The sequence below is a fragment of the Heloderma suspectum genome, chromosome W (assembly GCF_057233095.1).
Source record: "Heloderma suspectum isolate Gila_16-S chromosome W, 16-S_ref, whole genome shotgun sequence".
In the NCBI taxonomy this organism is placed as follows: Eukaryota; Metazoa; Chordata; class Lepidosauria; order Squamata; family Helodermatidae; genus Heloderma; species Heloderma suspectum.
Window position 1 is genome coordinate 57,974,048 of NC_139475.1, and position 20,955 is coordinate 57,995,002.

The 20,955-nt window shown below is 47.2% G+C and overlaps 1 protein-coding gene across 1 annotated transcript in view; it reads left to right on the forward strand.

Moving 5' to 3' along the window:
• The window catches only part of LOC146334057 (RNA exonuclease 1 homolog), a 41,889-nt gene extending 21,440 nt beyond the window's left edge, over positions 1-20,449 (forward strand). The window contains 10 exon segments of the mRNA XM_084824912.1: positions 1,924-2,047; positions 2,604-2,717; positions 10,301-10,438; positions 12,408-12,521; positions 13,166-13,239; positions 15,319-15,429; positions 16,922-17,037; positions 18,080-18,218; positions 18,430-18,550; positions 20,361-20,449. Of these exon segments, the coding sequence (XP_084681038.1) occupies positions 1,924-2,047; positions 2,604-2,717; positions 10,301-10,438; positions 12,408-12,521; positions 13,166-13,239; positions 15,319-15,429; positions 16,922-17,037; positions 18,080-18,218; positions 18,430-18,550; positions 20,361-20,449 (1,140 nt within the window).
• The last annotated feature ends 506 nt before the right edge of the window (positions 20,450-20,955 follow it).

A 20,955-nucleotide genomic window follows, 5' to 3' on the forward strand; every position in this document is an offset into this window, starting at 1 on the left:
GCATACAAAAATGCATTATATTGGGAGTAATTACTGCAGAAATGCATATACAAGGGAAAATAACATACAAGGATGTGTATATTAGGAGAAATGTGCAAAAAAGCATAAAACTTCTTGTGCTTTTTAAAAAAAATTGCAAAGTAATGTTGAAAAGACAGTACAAAGCTAAGACTGAAAAGATGAGAAACTCAAACCAAAATTGACATAGTTGTCCATCTCTAATCCTTAGCAGTTTGCACCTCATTAACATTGAGGGCAAGCCTAAAGGACAGATGGAATGAGACACTTACTGCAAAACAGTTGCAAGTTTAGTGAACAAGCCTGACTGCCTTTCTCAGGGTTTGAACAGGACATGATCCAGCCAAATTTGGAGTTCTGTGAAGGTCCTGTTCAAACAGTGGCAGTCTCAAATGTACTTACACTTACGTGCTTCAACTTAAACATGCATGCTTAAAAACCTTATTTTTTCAAAGGGCATTCCCCGTATTAAAAATAAAACACTGCAAAATGAGAGAGACCTTATGACTGGTGCTTTGGTTTAGCCTTTATAGCAGGAGAAGAAACCCTAGCTTCAAAGTACTACTTCCTTCAGTACTAGTTCTCATGAAGGTTGTAATATCGGTGTCGTATGTGTACCACTTCAGACTGTAAATGGGGCTCATGTGACTGAATGTTTCTCCATACAAAAAACACCTCCCTGCACATAACAGTAGCATGTCTGAGGGAAGAGTTCTAGCCAAGCCTTTTTGTCATACTAGTTTCCTAGGTGCAGGGATTAAAATTTGTGGTGGGGGGAGGTGTTTATAAAGGAGAATTCAATCATGTGAGTCCCCACTTAAAGCTTGAAGGTGGTCTGGTCCAGTCACCTGTTTACTGCCTCAGGTTTTTAGATGTGAAAATAGTGTAAATCTGAAGGTGTGGGTTTTATGCAGTGTCTGAACCCAGTAAGCCCACAACATTCACCTGTAATTTCTATTTATTTGAATCCCTCTTTCCAGGCACGTCCAAATGGCTCGAAGCAGTCAAAAATGCTGTTCTGCCAGTGGCAGCAGGCACTGTACATAAATAATAATGAGACCTGGGGAGTGGGGAAAGAAAGTAAATGTTGAAAAGCTCTCCTGCCTGGTTACCTGGAGCTGTTTCTCTTGTTGAGAGGTGACCAGGTGTGTGGCTATTTTTATATGTCTTGATTTAACTACAGCTAGAGGTGGACTCCTGAAGAGGTTGGGCCCATTGATTTAAAGTGTTTTTACCCCACTCTTCAGACAAAAGGATGCCCAGGACGGCTTACATACAATCAGTAAAGCAAGGCACTCCCTGCCCATAGGCTTATGATCTAAAAGACACTACACAAAAGGAAAAGGGATGAGGAGGATAGAGGGAAACAGGGCACCCATCCTTCGTAGTTCTCATAATGACCAGCTGGAAGGAAGAGGAGGAGGCCAGTGGAGCTGTTCTTTCAGCAAAGCTGATGGCGCATCCCATATCCCTGCACCAGCACATTCAGGTTGTGCGTGTTGGGAGGTGGTGTGTCAGCCCACCTCTTGAGACTTTCAGATTGCTAACATTGTGTCAGGTTGTTTGTGTCTCGGTGTTGGAGTCATCCTGCAGGAGGGACAAGTTCCTGAGAAAATCCTCGTGAGTGAGTTGGCAGCTACCTCCAAAGAAACCGAACAGACGAAGGGCAGTCCATGGCGGTGAAGTCTGTGGCCCTTGGCAGTGTTGCTGCTTCTGCCCCAGGTGGAGTTGCCTGCCCATTTAACTGGGCTCGTGTTTCTGCCTGGAAGCAGCGGGTCCTGAGTTCTAAGTCGGGACGTCAAGCTTGGCCGCCAGCAGCCCTCCTGTCATAGCTTGTCACTGTAGTTGAGCAAACCTATCCGCTAAACTTGAAAGTGCTGAAGACCTGAACGGTGCCGTTCGCAGGCTCTGTCAGAGGAGAAGGTGGCGTACGAGCGCAGCACCAGTCGGAACATTTACCTGAATGTGGCGGTGAACACCCTGAAGAAGCTGAGGAGCCTGCTGCCACGCCCCTCGCAGGGCGCCCACAGTACGTACCGCTGCGTTGCTTCTTAACGCCAGAGTGAAAGTTCACTTCCTGCCTTTGCTTGATTTAGCCCTCTCCATATCTCCCAATGACGCTTAAGCCTCCTTCTCAACTCCGTTGGAATACATATGTAACAAATCAACCCAGAACAGACCTCGGATGTGTGGAGCAGAATGAGGGGAAGCACTTCTTACCTACCCAATGGGCATAATTCCAGGGGCAAAGCTTCCTACCATGTGGTCCATAGCATCTCTGAAAATGAACACTGTAGTCTGGGTCGCGTCGTGTATTCCTGCCCACGCTTTGTTCTCACCTGGGGGTGCTTCTTTACGTGTGATCCATGCCACGGGAGACTGGGGTATGTCTTGCCAATCCTAAAACAACTACACTGGCCCCTGGCTCCTGTTTGTGCACACCATTCCAAGTGCGGCGCTTAAGCTTTAAGGCCCTCAGTGGGTTTAGACCTGCAAAGCAGGTTCAAACGGACACCCTTTTGTGGCTACTTAGATAGTATGCTAATGTGCCTGGTTTGTGTCTGGCTTCTTCCTTCCCCTTCCAGAGACCAGCAACGGGAAAGCGGTTTCTCACGAAGCCATGCTAGGGGGGAAACTGGCGGCTAAGACCAGCTTTACGCTGAACCGCTCTACGAGCTTGCAGGTGGAAGACCTGACAGGTATGCCCCTCTTTCTGTCATGTGCACAATGGCTCTGGGTCAATATGTTCCTTAGTCGGAGGTGTGGTTTTATTCCTTTCTACCTGATGAGTCCGTGGGGCAGCTTAATAAAACTATGATGTATCCCTAATATAATGGAACCAATAGCCAATAACCAAATGAGGTGAAGTTTTACCCCCTCCTATCCCTCACTCCGGATTTTTTTTTTAATTAAGGTGTTATCTTCAAAGAATTGTGGCTTCTCTGCGATGTTTTTTTTTCTAATTCAGGCATGACCTTCACATCTTCGAATCGTTGAAGATCATGCCTGAATTGGGGGGGGGGGGAAATAATGGAGAAGCCACGATTCTTCAAAGATAACAGCTTAATTAAAAGAAACGGAGCGGGTAAAACTTAGACTCATTTGAAGGGATAGAACAATCCCCTGCTCAGTGCAGGAAGCCCGATTCCCAGGAGGTTGCCCATCCAACTACTGCCCAGGGCCAACCCTGCTTAGCTTCCAAGATCAGACAAGCACGAGCACATCCAGCCCTTTGCTTGGTACTGAGGAAATGGGGACTGCTGAGGAAGCTATGCGATCAGTAGCTGGAAGACAACATGGGTTGTCAAGAGCTGTGATTGGACAGGAGGGAAATATAAACACCGCTGTATATGGACAGGTGGGGGAGGGGACTACGACCGGATCCGGTAGTGAAGGCGGAAAATCAGAGCACATTAAGGGGAAATACCGGGATATCAGGTTATTGAAAGCGGAAGCATGGAAGCAGAAAATTCTGGTTCCAGTTCGAGGCGGGTACTGCGTAGTGTGAAAGGTGGGCGATGAAACCTCATTGGAAGTGAAAAAACCCATAAGTGTAGATCGGCCTAGGGTTATAGTGTTTTGTTTATTTGTGCTATTTATAGGCTGCCCTATAGCAAACATGTGAACTGGGCAGCACACAGAATAAAATAACTAATCAGAGATATAAAACGATAAAAAACAGATTAAAGAAAACAGAGTAGAGAACAAATATTATTTTGGCAGAGCTAAAACAACATTAAAAACGACATGAGTTTAAAAGCTTGGGAAAATACAATTATTCTCCTGGCACTGAAAAGACATTAAAGTGGGTGCCGGGTGGACCTCTCTCTAGGGAGAGCATCTGTGAACTGGGGTGTCACCAGTGCAACGGCCCATTTCAGTAGCTCACTTGGTGGGGCACATGAACAAGGGCCTCAGATGAAGATCTCGGGGTCTGGGGAAGTGCAGCTGGCTCGACAACAACACATGTCAAGAGGATGTTGGGGTTTCAGTAGACCAGAAAGTAAACAGGACTCAGCAGTGCAACGTGGCGGCTACAAAGGCAAATGCGACTCTAGACTGCCTCAACGCAATCTGGACACCACATTCCAAGAAGTAACAGCACCACTCTGTTCTGCACTGGTTAGACCTCACCAGCAGTAGTGTGTCCACTTCTGGGCACCACAGGTTAAGGAGGACGTCAACAAACTGGAACAGGTCCAGAGGAAGGTGCCAGAGATGGCCAAGGGTCTGGAAACCAAGTCCTGTGAGGAATGGTACAAAGACCTGAGTAAGTTTAGCATCCCCTTCATGGATCACTGCCTTGTTGTGGCGAAGGGGCTTGCTTAACTCAGTGAAGCCATAAGCTATGCTGTGCAGGGCCACCCAAGACGGACAGGTCATGGCAGAGAGTTCGGACAAAATGTGGTCCACTGGAGAAGGAAATGGCAACCCACTCCAGTATCCTTGCCAAGAAAACCCCATGGAACGTATCACAAGGCTAAAAGATATGACGCTGGAAGATGAGCCCCTCAGGTCGGAAGGTGTCCAATATACTACTGGGGAAGAGCAGAGGGTATTTCCAAGTAGCACCAGAAAGAGTGAAGCGGCTGGGCCAAAGCTGAAAGGACACTCAGCTGTGGATGTGTCTGGTGGTGAAAAGAAAGTCCGACGCTGTAAAGAACAATATTGTTTAGGAACCTGGATTGTCAGATCAATGAATCAAGGTAAACTAGAGGTGGTCAAACATGAGATGGCAAGATTGAACATCGACATCTTGGGAATCAGCGAACTAAAATGGACAGGCATGGGCGAATTTAATTCAGGTGACCATCATATCTACTACTGTGGGCAAGAATCCCTTAGAAGAAATGGAGTAGCACTCATAGTCAACAAAAGGGTGGGAAAAGCAGTACTGGGGTACAATCTTAAAAACGATAGAATGATCTCAGTACGAATCCAAGGCAAACCATTCAACATCACAGTAATTCAAGTCTGTGCCCCAACCACTGATGCCGAAGAAGCTGAGGTTGATCGGTTCTATGAAGACCTACAACACCTTGTAGAACTAACACCAAACAAAGATGTCCTCTTCATCATAGGGGATTGGAATGCTAAAGTAGGAAGTCAAGAAATCACCGGGATAACAGGCAGGCATGGCCTTGGTGCACAAAATGAAGCAGGACAAAAGCTAATAGAGTTTTGCCAGGAGAACACGCTGATCATAGCAAACACTCTTTTCCAACAGCACAAGAGGCGACTCTGCACATGGACATCACCAGATGGTCAATATCGAAATCAGATTGATTATGTCCTTTGCAGCCAAAGATGGAGAAGCTCTATACAGTCAGTCAAAACAAGCCCTGGAGCTGACTGTGGCTCAGATCATGAGCTGCTTCTTGCAAAATTTCGGCTTAAATTGAAGAACATCGGGAAAACCACTAAACCATTCAGGTATGACCTAAATCATATCCCTTCTGAATATACAGTGGAGGTGAGGAATAGATTTCAGGGGTTAGACCTGATAGACAGAGTGCCTGAGGAACTCTGGACGGAGGTCCGTAACATTGTTCAGGAGGCAGCAACTCAATCCATCCCAAAGAAAAAGGAATGCAAGAAAGCCAAGTGGCTGTCTGAGGAGGCTTTACAAGTAGCTGAGGAAAGAAGGGAAGCGAAAAGCAAGGGAGAAAGGGGAAGATATATCCAACTGAATGCAGAGTTCCAGAGAATAGCAAGGAGAGACAAGAAGGCCTTCTTAAATGAACAATGCAAAGAAATGGAGGAAAACAACAGAATGGGAAAGACTAGAGATCTCCTCAAGAAAATTGGAGATCTCAAGGGAACGTTTTGTGCAAAGACGGGCATGATAAGGGACAAAGAAGGCAGGGACCTAACAGAAGCAGAGGAGATTAAGAAGAGGTGGCAAGAATACACAGAAGAACTATCCAGGAAAGATCTGAATGTCCCTGATAGCCATGATAGTGCGGCCACTGAACTTGAGCCGGACATCCTCGAGAGTGAAGTCAAGTGGGCCTTAGGAAGCATTAGTAACAACAAAGCTAGCGGAGATGACAGTATTCCAGCTGAGCTATTTAAAATCCTAAAAGATGATGCTGTGAAAGTGCTGCATTCAATATGCCAACAAATTTGGAACACTCAACAATGGCCGCAAGACTGGAAAAGGTCAGTTTACATTCCAATTCCAAAGAAGGGCAACGCCAAAGAGTGTTCAAACTACCGCACAATTGCGCTCATTTCACATGCCAGCAAGGTGATGCTCCAAGTCCTAAAAGCTAGGCTTCAGCAGTATGCGAACCGAGAACTACCGGAAGTACAAGCTGGGTTTCGAAGAGGCAGAGGAACTAGAGATCAAATCGCCAACATTCGCTGGATCATGGAGAAAGCAAGAGAATTCCAGAAAAACGTCTATTTCTGCTTCATTGACTACGCTAAAGCCTTTGATTGTGTGGATCACAACAAACTGTGGCAAATTCTTAAAGTGATGGGAGTACCAGACCACCTTACCTGTCTCCTGAGAAACCTGTACGAGGGTCAAGAAGCAACAGTAAGAACCAGACATGGAACAACCGAGTGGTTCAAAATTGGGAAAGGAGTACGACAAGGCTGCATATTGTCACCCTGCTTATTTAACTTATATGCAGAGTACATCATGAGAAACACCGGGCTGGATGAATCAGAGGTCGGAATTAAGATTGCCGGGAGAATTATCAACAACCTCCGATATGCAGACGATACCACCCTAATGGCAGAAAGCGAAGAGGATCTAAAGAGCCTCTTGTTGAAGGTGAAAGAGGAGAGTGCAAAAGCTGGTTTGAAATTCAACATTAAAAAAACTAAGATCATGGCATCTGGCCCCATCACTTCCTGGCATATAGAAGGGGAAGAAATGGAAGCAGTGGCAGATTTTACTTTCTTGGGCTCCAAGATCACCGCAGACGGTGACTGTAGCCATGAAATTAAAAGACGCTTGCTCCTTGGGAGGAAAGCTATGGCAAACCTAGACAGCATAGTGAGAAGCAGAGACATCACCTTGCTGACAAAGGTCCGTCAAAGCTATGGTTTTCCCAGTAGTAATGTATGGCTGTGAGAGCTGGACTATAAGGAAGGCTGAGCGCCGAAGAATTGATGCTTTCGAACTGTGGTGCTGGAGAAGACTCTTACGAGTCCCCTGGACTGCAAGGAGGTCAAATCAGTCCATCCTAAAGGAAATCAACCCTGACTGCTCACTGGAAGGACAGATACTGAAGCTGAAGCTCAAATATTTTGGCCACCTAATGCGAAGAGAAAACTCTCTGGAAAAGACCCTGATGCTGGGAAAGACTGAAGGCAAAAGGAGAAGGGGACGGCAGAGGATGAGATGGCTGGATAGCATCACCGATGCAATGAATATGGACTTGAGCACACTCCGGGAGAGAGCGCAGGACAGGAAGGCCTGGCGTGCTATGGTCCATGGGGTCACGAAGAGTCAGACACGACTGAACGACTGAACAACAACAAAGTTTAGCATGGACAAGAGGTGATATGACAGCCGTCTTCAGATATCTGATGGTCTGTCGGATAAATAGACGATGGAGCAAATTTTTTCTCTGTTGATTTGGACTAAGCATTAGGAAGAACTTCCTAACTCGGTGAGCTCTTTGGCGGTGGGCGGCACAGGCTGCCTCAGGAGGTGGTGGACTCTCTGGCATCAGAGGCTTTTAAACAGAGGCTGGACAGCCATCTGGTGCTGTAGCAGTGGATGACCTGCCTTGGCAGAGGGTTGGATTAAATTACCTTTGATCTTCCGGGTCCATGTGGGAGGAGGCAATCCTTCAAGCAGCAAGGACCCAAGCTGTGAAGGTGCCACTTTCGAAGAGGGATTCCCTCCTGTGCGAGAGAGAGAAGGCCGGTGGATGACTCTTTCAAGATGGCACCTGCTGTTGTCGGCTTTAGAAGTGCTTTATGTTAACAATCGTATTTTTGAAACTGCTTGGTGATTCAGGGAAAGAGCCTCCACATTTCATTTTCATTTCAATTATTAGTCAGGGCCAGAAATATTGGAACAAGGATAACTGTTTTGGCAGTTGGCCTCTGTACACCACCACATTGAAGTTGAAAGGAGACACACCCAGGTGGGAGCGAAGTCAGGACTTCCAGCTGTAATTCAAGGGGTGCGGCAAAAGTGGGGCACTGACCATTCGGGAAGGACAGCCAGTGGCACGCACCCCCCCTCCATCATTTCAAACTTAAGGGTTGCCTTTAATACCTGGATGAAAATCCTTTGCAGTCAATGACTGCCTGAAGTCTGGAACCCATGAACATGACCAAATGCTGCATTTCCTCCCTCGAGATGCTTTGCCAGGCCTTTACTGCAGCTGCCTTCAGCTGCTGCCTGTTTGTGGGTCTTTCTGCCCTCAGTCTTGTCTTCAGTGAGTGAGAAGCATGCTGTATTGGGTGGAGATCAGGTGACTGACTTGGCCATGGAAGAACATCCCACTTCTTTGCCCTGAGAAACTCTTGGGTAGCTTTGGCTGTATGTTTTGAGTCATTATCCATCAGCAATATGAAGTGGTGTCCTATCAGTTTGGAAGCATTCGGCTGAATCTGAGCAGAAAGTATAGCCCTATACACTTCAGAATTCGTCCTGCAGCTTTGATCAGCAGTCAGGTCATCAACAAACACCAGTGACCCCACTCCTTTGGCAGCCACACATGCCCATGCCATAACACTGCCTCCACCTTGTTTGACAGATGAAGTGGTATGCTTTGGATCATGAGCTGTTCCTTTCCTTCTCCATACTTTTCTCTTCCCATAATTCTGGTACAAGTTAATCTTGGTTTCATCAGTCCAAAGAACCTTATTCCAGAACTGGGCAGGCTTTTTTAGGTGTTTGCTGGCAAAGGCTAATCTGGCCTGTCTGTTCTTGAGCGTTCCCAGTGGTTTGCACCTTGTTGTGAAGCCTCTGTATTCACATTCATAAAGCCGTCTCTTGACTGTAGATATTGACAGTGACATGCCTACCTCTGCAAGAGCGTTCTTGACCTGGCCAGATGTTGGGAAAGGGCTCCTCTTCACCATGAGCAGCATTCTGCAGTCATCCACTTTAGTTGTCTTCCGTGGTCTGCCAGGCCTGTTGCTGTTGCTGAGCTTGCCAGTTAATTCCTTCTTTTTCAGGATGTTCCACAATGTTGTGTTGGCCACTCCCACTGTTTCTGCTATCTCTCTGATGGGTTTATGTTGTTTCCTCAGCCTCATGATGGCCTCCTTCACTCGCATGGACACCTCTTTGGACCTCATGTTGGGAGTTCCAGTGAACAGCCACCAAATGCAAATGTAACACTCAGAACCATCTCCAGGCCTTTCATCTGCTTGATGGGTCATGGGGCACCCAGGAAACAGGCCACCCCTGGCCATGCAGCTGCTTTCTAGCCATTTGCTCCATTACTTATGAGCCACCAACGATGGGGGTGTGTGCATGCCCCTGGCTGTCCTTCCCGAATGGTCAGTGCCCCACTTTTGCCGCACCCCTTGAATTACAGCTGGAAGTCCTGACTTCGCTCCCATCTGGGTGTGTTTCCTTTCAACTTCTGTGTGGTGGTGTACAGAGGCCAACTGCCAAAACAGTTATCCTTGTTCCAATATTTCTGGCCCTGACTGTATACTGCCCCATAGCCGAAGCTGTCTGGGCAGTTCACAAAAATTAAAAAGACCATGAAACTACATTATATACAGTATAAAACTAGTCACGTAATGACACAGAACAAATAGCACACACAACAACAACATATATCTAAAACAATTTAAAACCGTCAGCCAGAGCCAATCAAGGAGACTCCTTATATGCTGCCAAATGCCTGAGAGGAGAGGGCAGTTTTAACCTGGTGCCAAAAAGATGGCAATGTTGGTACCGGGCAGGCCTTGTCAGGGAAATCATTCCATAAATGGGGGGATACCACTGAGAAGGCCCTCTCCCTTGTTGCCACCCTCTGAGCCTCCCTCAGGGGAGACACCTGGGGGAGGGCTTTGGATGCAGAGCAGGGTAATCTGAGAGAGGCCTACCTGGCACCTATGTCATGGTAGTTTTCATCATTTTTATTTTCCCAGGCTTTTAAAGAAACACATGCATTTTTAGTTCTGCATCTGAGCTGGTTTTATGCTGTCATGTTTCTCTTTTTGTTGTAGAGGTTTTTCTCCATTATAACTTTTTGAAAATTTATGTAAGCCGGTCTGAATATTTCTATTTTGATGGCTGGGGTATTGATCTGGGAATGAATTAGTATTTCCTAGCCTTCATCATCTTCAGGTGCTTCCTTGTACTGAAGGCTCAAGGAGTACGTGTTGACGGAGGAGGACTTGAAGGAGCATGGTTATCCTATGCCGTGTCCTGAAAAGCCAGGACGAGCAGTTGTCTTTGCAGTGGAAGAGAGGAAAACAGCTGATAGTAAGCTCTGCTGGAGGGGCAGGGGTTGACTCGGCCATCCTCATCCAGGGGCAGTCCTGGAGCACGTCCAGCACCAATCTGCATGGTGGGGAGGAACAAGAGGGTGAGGGAGATGGAAAAGACTGCCTTGGAGCTTCCTCCAGCTGTACTCCCCTGACCCCAAACAGGGCCATCTACCACCACTTGCCCTTTTGCGGGGGGGGGGGGGGGGGCTTCTAAACATTCTGTTCCTACCAGATTCTCCAACCCAGTACCAGTTATCTGCTCTGCAGAGAGCCTGCAAAGATCCCTGGCAGGAAAGCTGCCACCAGTTACAGCAGCCAGTCCTGGGCTAGATGCCCTCAGGGTCTGATGTAGTCTAAGGCAGCTTTATGTGCCTGTGCTCTTGAGATCAGAGGAATCATGAGAAGCTGGGGTGGATTGCCTCAGTCTGGGAGATCCAGCCTGTAATTTAAGGGGCCACTCACCAGGTAGGGTAGGGTCCAGGGGGGTAGTTTCAGCTCCAGAAAAAAAAAAATCATCGGCTTCCCTTTTATCAGCAATGGTTTCACAGTTGATGAGCACGTGTGGCTAGAAGGCAAGAAACAAATAAAAACTCTAAAGCAGCCTTCTCCAACCTGATGCCCTCCAGATGTTTTGGGCTACAGCTCTCAGCATTCCTAACCACTAGCCATACTGGTGGGAGTTAAAGGCTAGAGCATTTGGAGAGCAGCAGGTTGGGGAAGGCTAAAGGAGCCTTGATTACTCAAGCTAATAATTATATATAATAGCACACAAAGAGTAAAGACCCAAATGTACCTATGTCAGTCTACTTATGACCTGGACCCCCTGAGCAACTCCTTAAGGCTTTCCTGCCTCCTTAAGAGTCCCACCTTCCTTCTTTTAAACTTCCCCTACCCAGTAATGTGGGGTTTAGGCTGTAGACATAGGGTGACTGACACTCTAGACACACGGTTCAACCACAACAGTTTACTTAGAAGATTTGAAATGAACAAATCACACCTAAAGGTGTTTACACAATAGAGCTGAGTGATACAAAAGGCATTAAAAGAAAATAACAGTTGCAAACCAAAAGCACTGCTTCAAACCTGGAGAAATGAAACTTCAGTGGAGAAATGAAACAGACACTTAAATGAAACTACTCCTTTCAGGGTTACCCCCTCCCAACAGAAAACTCCAGGCCTCTAAGCCTGACATTTTTTTCCCTTTGCCTCTATTGGCCTCAAACCTTCACAACCCAATACTGTGAAAAGGAGCCAAAAACATGTTTTGACACAAAAGTCTTCATTTATGGCCTAATATAACAACACAAGACTTCACAAATCTTTGGCTCATATATGCAAATCTTTAAAAGGAGGAAGGCTAACAATTCTCTTCAAACACCTGTTGTAAACTGCCATCTTAAATAGACAATTGTTCTTCAGTGTGGCAGTCGGAAAAACCAATTAATGTATCTGGCATTATCCATAAAAAATCTCCTCCCCTGCCCTCATAGACTGAATCAAAGTTGCGATCCAGGTAAAATGGCTTGGGTCCTAGTCAGCCTTCCTTGGCATAAATAGTCCAAGCTTTTCCTGGCATCAGAAACAAAGCTTTTCTCCTCCATAAGGAAGGAAGCTGGGAATAAGAAGTGTGTTTTGTCCATCCAAGTTACTTTATTTCTGCTTTTTGATGCCTGTTGCAGTTCTCTCTTGTGCCACAAGGGGGCACTGCTGCAGAGTGTTATAGGAATTGGATTAGCAGAATCCTCCACGTGCTGGCGGTGCTTGATATGAAATAAATACACTGTTCTTTTTCTTCTCCAAAATCACTTTTACAAGGACCAGATGTTAGGGGAATAAACAGGGGATCTTCAGAGGATCTTCTTCTAAAAATATCAGCTCTTTCAAAGGAGATAATAGAATGGAGGCAAATACCCGGATTGAGCAAAAATCGATATGCATGCACATGCCCTTTTTTGTACTTCAAGGTTCCCGTAGAGTTTGCTGCCGCTGCGGCACTGACTATATGGTGACGGCATCTGGTAACTGTGTCCGGAAGGAGGAATGCGTCCACCACTGGGGGAGGTTGCACAAGCAAAGAGGTAATTCGTGGTATTGTCATTTTTTATTCCATCCTTCCTCCAGAGGTGCTCCTGGTGGTATAGATGATTCTCTCTCCTCACCTCCACCCCACTCAGATTCCTGCTCAGCAATTTAAACAATTATCTGAGCCTAGCCTACCACCCAGGGTTGTTGTGAAGCTTAAATGGGGAGAATCCATAAATGCAACCCCAGGTGTTTTGGGAAAAAGATTAGGATACAAATGTGATAGAATAAATACATGTGGATGCATGTAGCATAGATGCATCAGAGGGAGAAGTGAGATAGACACACACACACACCCGTTCCATCAGCTTGGCTGGTACCAACTGCCATGTGGCTCCTCCCTTTCCATCTGCAGCCATTCTCTCTAGTCACGATGTAGCGTCAGTATGGAAGAGCTGGTCCTTGAATTTTGTTTGTTTTTCTCTTCCCTCCCCATCACCTTTTTCATTTGCGTCATCTCCCTTTGATCGTAAGCCATCTTGAGTGCTTGACAGAACAGCAGCATATGAATGTTATAAATCAAGAATGTGCTCTGCCAGAGTGGCCTCTGTGGGTTGCTAAGATTTGCTTCTCGGAAAATGTGGCATTGATGTGTGCACTGTGGTGTTACCTTGCTCAGTGTCTCCCTCCCTGTTTTCAGTTCCAGGTGGCTGGGAAACGCATTACAACTGCTGTTCAGGAGCAGTGGCTTCACCCGGTTGCCAAGTCGCGAAAGTAAGCAATGCTGCACGCAGCCTTCTGCCTGGCCAAGCCATTGGTCCATAGGGGTGTCGGAGAAATCTGCAGTGGATTCAAATGAGTTCGGATTTCTATTAATCTGACCTGTTGATTCCACAGTGGACTGGCCTTTTCCAGGTCACGTGGATTCCACGGACTTGCAGACCAGTTTTTCACTTTGGGGGTGATTTGTGCTCTTTTGTATTGGCACTAAGACACACTTATGCATTAGCGCAAGTAGAACAAAATTCTTGTAAAGAATCCAATTCTGTTGACAGAATGAAAGACATCTGACAATCTGCAAAATGCAGATGGAACCAATTTAACAAATTTCATACATCCCTGTTGGTCTGTCTTTCCTGGTACTGGCAGCAGTTTTCTAAGGTCTTCCCTAGAAAACCTGGCCTTGCTGCCAGAGATCCTTTTAACTCAGGGATGGGCCCCACTGGCCCTTTTTTGTGCTGGGTTGGATTCTGGGGTGGAGGAAATTGACACTGGGAAGTTGCCCAGCCCTGTTTTAACAAGAGAGATGGGTGATTGAGCCTGGATCCTTCTGCTTCCAAAGGATATGCTCTATTAGTGAGCCCCTTAACAAACTAGACTTTCTCTGTATCAGTGGCACAATCCGAGTGTGACCTCACAGGGCTTATTAAAACCAAGTATCACAAAGGCTATTTAGTAACAAGGGTTCATCTGTTTAGTTGTTGTGACTAGTAACCGTTGATAGGGTGATCCTCCATGAATTTGACTTATATGAGCTGGAAGTTCAAAATGGGCCTCTGGGTGTTCAGCTGTCCCTGCCCGCCTAGCACCTTCCTTTCCAAATAGGGTAGCGCGCTTCTGGCACTTTGCTAATGACAGGGGTGTGGAAGAGAACCGAAGCCACACCTTAATGCTTCTTCGCCCCAGTGAGCGGAGGCACGCTCTGGCTGTGTGAGATTTGCATTGCCATAACATTATCGGCTACAGCTGTATTGGTTCTTAACTGGCTCTGCTCCTGTACCTTCGAACAACAGGCTGACACATGCAAATTCACTGCTGGAGAGTGTGCTTACCACTTCTGAAAGCAGGGCGTTGCCTTGCATGGAATCAGATTGTTAGGCCATCTAGTATGATCTGCAGTGGTCTTTTCCAACCCTTGAACTGGTGATCCGAGACACTGAACCAGGGACCTTCTATATGCAAATCATGTGCTCTACCACTGAGCTACGGATGCTCTTGTTAAATGTATGAAGATGTATTCAACCAAGTCAGACCATTGGTCCATCTAGCTCCAGTATTGATTACTCTGTCCCAATCAAGTTTCATCAAGGCCTAACAGCAGAAGTAAAACCCTACTGGGTGAGGCCAAAGGTTTGTCTTGTCCACATATTGTTCCATATAGTGGCCAACCAGATGCCCCCAAGAAGCCCACAAGCAGGACATGAAGGCAAACAGGAACATTGGAAGCCACCTCCTGCTGAGTCCATCTAGCCCAGTATTGCCGACACTGACTGGCAGTGGCCCTCCAGGGTTCCAGGCAGGATCCTTTCCTAGCCTTGCCTGGAAAACACTGGGAAGCCCTCTGCTGTTGTTATCCCCCAGCGACAGGTTTTCAGAGGCATAGCTCTGAAGACAGAGGTTGCATTTAGCCAGTATAGCTAATAGCCATTAATACACCTCTCCTCCTCGTATTTGTCTCACACTCTTCAAAAACCTCCTAAGCTAGTGAACCCTATCATATCCTGTGGCAGTGAATTCCATTAAATGAATTATATGTTGTGTGAAGGACTTTCTCTGCTGCCCACCATTTTTATTTAGTGACAAACACACTCCCTCCTCCTGTTTGGGCCTTATGGGAGAGGGAGGAAGAGCTACTTTTATTTTTATATTTTTGTCTAGGAAGAACCACATAACATACTTACTCATGTTGGCTTTTGCAAGTTTGGTAGAGTAAGAGGGCTCCTTTCACGGTGCTGTGTATTTTTAGTTAGCGGGAAAGCCTGCTAATTAAAGTTGGACGAGGTTAGAGGGCTCTTGCTCCTTTCTGCAGGAGATTTATTTCTTCTTCTCTCTTTAATTCTCTCCCCATTTAAGCAACATGTCCATGACGGCCAGAAGAACAACCTGGAGGGCTTTGTGAAGACTTTTGAGAAGCTGCCCCATGCAGATGGCTGTCCGGGCATCTATGCTGTAGACTGTGAAATGGTGGGTGGAACATGCAGGTGGAATGGTACCAAGGGCATTTCAATCAGAGAAGGGTGTGTGTGTGTGTGTGTGTGTTTGAAAAACGTAAAAACCTGTACTCCAGCAATCGGAGTTTACCACCTATATAAATGGATGCAACTTTGAGCCTATCACATACAATAATTGTGAACATGGGTGGTGAGTAACGATAGCTACATAGCCAAAATGGGCCTCCTGAGAAATCAGAGGGAGATATCTGCATGCTCAAGGGAACACTGAGTTGCCCTGGGGCTGGAGAGCAGAAAGGAAGCACACTTTGGCCCCTGCCATGAGCCGGGCACCCAGGACCACTGGGAGTTTCCACCCTCTGCTTTCCAGGAATAACATCAAGCCAAGGGGGAGAGCACCCATTGGCCAGGGAAGCTCACTTCCCCCTCCCTGCCAGGAAGAACACTCAGCTCCAACTAGCAGTTGTCCTGCTGGTACCATAGAAGGGAAGAGAAAGAACACTCTGGCCTCATCCGTTGGCCAAAGGAACAGGAGCCACCCATCTGTTCAGGCAGGGACACCAGCAAGGGAAGATTATCCTGGCCCAAAGTGCATTTAAATGCCTGCTTCTAGCTTCCCACATTGTTCTGGCCTTGAAAATCTGGCCTCCTTCCTCTTACTTTCCCCTCCACTCCCCTTCCCTGGTGTGTCTTGTCATTTTAGTTTGTGAGGATGATGGCAGGTCCTCTCTTCCCCTTTTTTTATTGACATGAGCCACTTTGGGAGACAATTAGGGTCTGAAAAGTGGGATTAAAACACATTAAATAAAAATAATTACACCCCAAGACTTGCAGAAGAAGGAAAACCTTTAAGGGGGAAAAACGATGGAGGCAAAAAAAATGCCAAAACAGCGCAATGAGGTCTGAGCGTGCTCAGTGGCCAACAGAAAGCTAAGGGTCTGTTGGCAGGGAGGAACCAAGGAAGGGGAAATGGAATGGACAATCCTGGAAAATCATGGCTGGAATCCTGAGGAGATCTCCACACTGCAACATTTTGTTGCAGGACCCAGTTGTTTCTTTTGTAGAACTTACTCTGCTTTTTTTCTCTTTTGCATAACTTTATTCTGGTACTGTGCATCTCCAGGGGCATTGAGAGCCAGGGGTGGTGTAATATTTATAGCAGGGGTGTTGAACCTCTTTCAGACCAGGTGCTGAGTTCCAGTTTGGAGAAGCTCTCAGGGACTGCATTCCAGGGGCGGGGCACAGTGCAAAAGGGGTGCGGCCAAAAATACCAGCATATTTTATCTTAAAGCTCTTAATGCCAGTAATGAAGCTATAGGAAAGGCATTTGAACCTTTTAGAGTGGGAAGAACACATTTGCACACTTTGATTCCCAAATTGGTTTAACAGTATTTGGCTGCAGAGTTGGCTGAGGTTTGGTGAATAATGAGCAGCTACCCTGTAACTGATGGGGAATCCTTCCGAATCCCCCCCACCTTGTCTCTCCCCTTCCTTGGCTTCTGCAGTGTTACACCAAGCAAGGCCTGGAGCTGACTCGAGTCACCGTGATCGACTCAGACCTGAAGGTGGTCTATGACACCTTTGTCAAGCCCAACCATAAGGTCGTGGATTACAACACCCGGTAAGTACTGAGACAGAGGCGACCAATTTGCATTGCCGGCCTTCACAGCGCTTGCATATTCAAAATGGGAGCCGGCACACGCTGCAAAGACCTGCAGGTTAATTAACTCATGGTGGCTTAGCGTTATTGGCGAACCAGCCTAGTGAGAGAGCATAACCATGTAAACCAAGACCTGTGCAATTTAGAGTGACAATAGACAACTTACTGAGCTGTCAGCAAGGCAGCTGCATATGCAGCTGCCTTCGGCTAGCCTAGTCTATTCTGTTCTGACTCTCAGCAGCTCTCCAGTATCTCAGTCGGAGGCTTTTCCTGGTCCTCACATACCTATACCATCCTCTTATAAGAACATCAGAAGAGTCAAGCTGGATCAGACCAAAGGTCCATCTAGTCCAGCATTCTGTTCCCGCAAGTAGAACACGAGTGCAGTAGAACCCTCTCACTTGCGTTCCCCAGCAACTGGTATACCTAGCCATGCTGCGTCTGATCCTAGAGGTAGTATATAGCCATCAGGACTAGTAGCCTTATTCTCCATGAATTTGTCTGACCCTCTTTTAAAGCCATCCTAAATGGTGGTCATCACTACGTCTTGTGGTAGCGAATTCCATAGTTTGACTCTGCGCTGTGTGAGGGAGGACTTCCCTGTATCTGTCCCGAATCTCCCACCAGTCAGCTTTATGGGATGGCACTATTGCACTCATGTCTTACTTGACCTACTCTCTTAACTGTTGTGAGCCTGCAATCGGGTAAATTCCAAACCATTGGTTCTTCACCACCACACCACTGGGCCAAAGTACTCTCCCTCAAAGGAATCTGTTCTGTCTCTTTGTGAGTCACTGCTCTGGGCTTGATTCTTTCCATTCAGGAGAGGTGTCCAGACCAGGATCTTGTACAGTAACAAAAAAGCTGGGGGGAAGGGGGGAGGATGCTCTGCGGGTGGGTAATTTTTACTCTGCAAGTGAATGTTTTGGAAGGTGTAAGAGTGTGTCCAGAAAGGGTCAAGGGGAAGTTTCTGGCCTGGACAACGACAGTCTTTCTTTGGCAGGTTTTCGGGGGTGACAGAGGCGGATCTGGAGGATGTGTCCATAACCCTTCGGGACGTCCAAGCTGTCCTCTTGTGCATGTTCAGCATGGACACAATCCTAATAGGGCACAGCTTGGAAAGTGACTTGTGTGCACTAAAGGTGAGATAGAGGGGCTGCTACTGTGCCTGTCGTTGGCAGTGGGGAAGTGCTGTGGGCGGGGGACTCTGCTGGGCCCCTCCCGGCAGCTCTTCTGAGCCCCTCCTGGCAGCTCTTCTGAGCCACACCTCTTCCCCACTGGTGTGGAAGAGGATTCCACACAGCCATGGGGGAGCAAATAACCTGATGGGACATGCCTCCTTCTCTTTGCCAGCTCATCCACTGCACGGTGGTGGACACAGCCGTCATCTTCCCGCACCGCCTGGGCTTGCCTTACAAGCGGGCGCTGCGCACCTTGATGGCAGACTGCCTCAAGCACATCATCCAGGACAGTGGTGAGACCCGGGGGGGGCGGGGGGGCAGAATCTCTGCAGTGCATCCTCAAGCTCTGATAAAACTTCCAGTTGCCGTTTATCCTTCTAAACCTTCAAGTGCTGGTGCAGAACCTCTTTCCGGCCAAGGCTGGAATGCCGTTTTGGGGAAGCTCTTGGAGGTCACATTCCCAAAATGCCAGTATAGTTTAGCTTCCAGCTCTTTCTGCCACTCGCTAAGCCTTAGGAGAGACATTTCTACCTTTTAGAAGGGGGGGGGGACTGCACAAAAGCCGGGAAACCACCAAACAATCAGTGGCTGGGAGAACGGGGCTGAGGCCATCTGGGGACCCCTGGAGGGCCAGGTTGGGCCCCCAGGCAGGCTGTTTTGGGCCCCTGGCCTGAGGTTCTTCAGCCCTGCTTCAAAGCCTCAGGCTGCAGCCCTCCCTTCATAGGACAGGGACTCTGACCTGTCCTCATTCTATACTGTTCTTGTAAGAACCGCCTTCCAGGATCAGGCCCAAAGGTCCATCTGATCCAGGATCCTGTTTCCAACTGGCAGGTGCTACAAACAAAGTCCACAAACAGGACCTGAAGGCAAGAGCCCTCCCTTCTTTTTGTCCCCAGCATCTTATATCCAGAGGTAGACTTCCTCTGAACATGGAGATCCAATATTGCCATTGTTCCCTCTGTTAGCCATGTTTAGGGTCAAGTTAGCCAAAACAGCACGAGATATCAGCAGGCTTGGGAGAACCCCAAAGTTTGCAGAAACGTAAAAAAAAAAAAAACACTTGAGGGGGGAAAATAGGGATGTACAAGAATTTAGTTTCTGCTCGCATACATGCAAACATGCTCTGTTCACAACCTTGAGCGTAAGCAGGAGAATGCATTCTCCAAAAATTTTAGCAAATTCTCAAAACAGGCGCTCACATTCAAAAGATAATGCAAATTTTGACAAGGAAAATGTTCGCAACTGCACAGCTTTAAAGGTACACTATTCATGCTTTACTCTATACAGGAAATTTGTGGAACTTTTGGAATTTGCACAAATTTGAGATTTTTTTGCACAACTTTCATGTTCGATCACATTCGTTTTGCACAATTTTCCTGTTCACACAGGAAACAGTGATTGGAAACAAGCGCAAATCAAGGAGAGACAAACACTGAGCTGATGTTCGGAGAATCTTGGTGAACTTGAACTTTGCTTGTTCGCCCATCCCTAGGGAAAAACATAATTGGGCAACGAACCCGAAAAATGGTCCAATGAGAACTGAGAATGATCAGTGGCTGTGGAACACTGACTATTACAGGTGGGAATGGAATCCTGCAAGAGGGTCTGGCTGGCATCCTGAACAGGAGCACTCCACATTGCAAGATATTCATCCTCCATAAGAAGAGCTCTGCTGGTCAAACTAAAGGTCCCTAAAAGTCAAGTTTTAAAGTAGCAAGCTAAGATGCACCCTGGGCAGCCCACAAGCAATCACAAAGGGGAAGATGTTGCCATGTCTTCCCGGTTTATCTCCTGGCCCTTGATTTCAGACACCAATAATATGGGAATACATTTGTTAAAGGAGGCACTGTGCTTTGTCCTCATAGTTGGTCAAGTCCAAATAGTTGTATGCAAGTCACTCTGCTTTGGGCAGGATTTGCCCGATCTGTTTTTGAAGACATCCAAAGTGCTTGAGTGCAGAATATTTCTGTGCTGCATGGACAGCCGAAACAAGGAATGGCAGAATAACTTTTATTTTTCCTTCTCCAATATTCCAGTCTTCCTAGCCTCAGGGGAATGGATCACTTACAGCTTCCTGTTGTTGTTTTTTCTCATTCTTGATAGTGGAAGGTCACAACTCCAGCGAGGATGCCTGAGCCTGCATGGAGCTGATGATCTGGAAGATCAAGGAGGACGCAAAAGTGAAGCGGTGACCTGCCGCTGCTCTCCTTTTCATCTTTGTCAGTGCAATAATAAAGCCTCTGAGAAACCCCTGCAGCCAGAAGTGGGCACATCTCAGACTTTTCCCCTCTCCCTGTTCACAGGTATCCCTAGGAAACAGGAGAGGAGGGGGCTTTTACTGGCATAGCGACGGGGCACCGCCACTCTCCCGGCACGCAGCCAGGGTGAAATGCATGTTGCCCCAGGAGGCCCGCTGCCTTCCCACGAGGTGTGGCGAGGGAGCATTTTGAGGTGGACTCATTGAAGAAGGCCAGAACAAATTCCAGAGGCGCTTAACCCTGCAGTCTTTCTCCCCTCCCCAGTCCTATTTATGAATTTTAAACTTGAGCATCTAATTTAGGTGTCTAGTTGAATTGGGGGTCTCGTAGCTTGCACAGGCTGCAGAACAGCACATGGCAGCAGGCCAAGAAATGGACCAAGGGAGAGGAGTTCCAGGGTAGGAGTGGTTGGTAGCAGAGGAGAGGGTCTCACAAGCTGG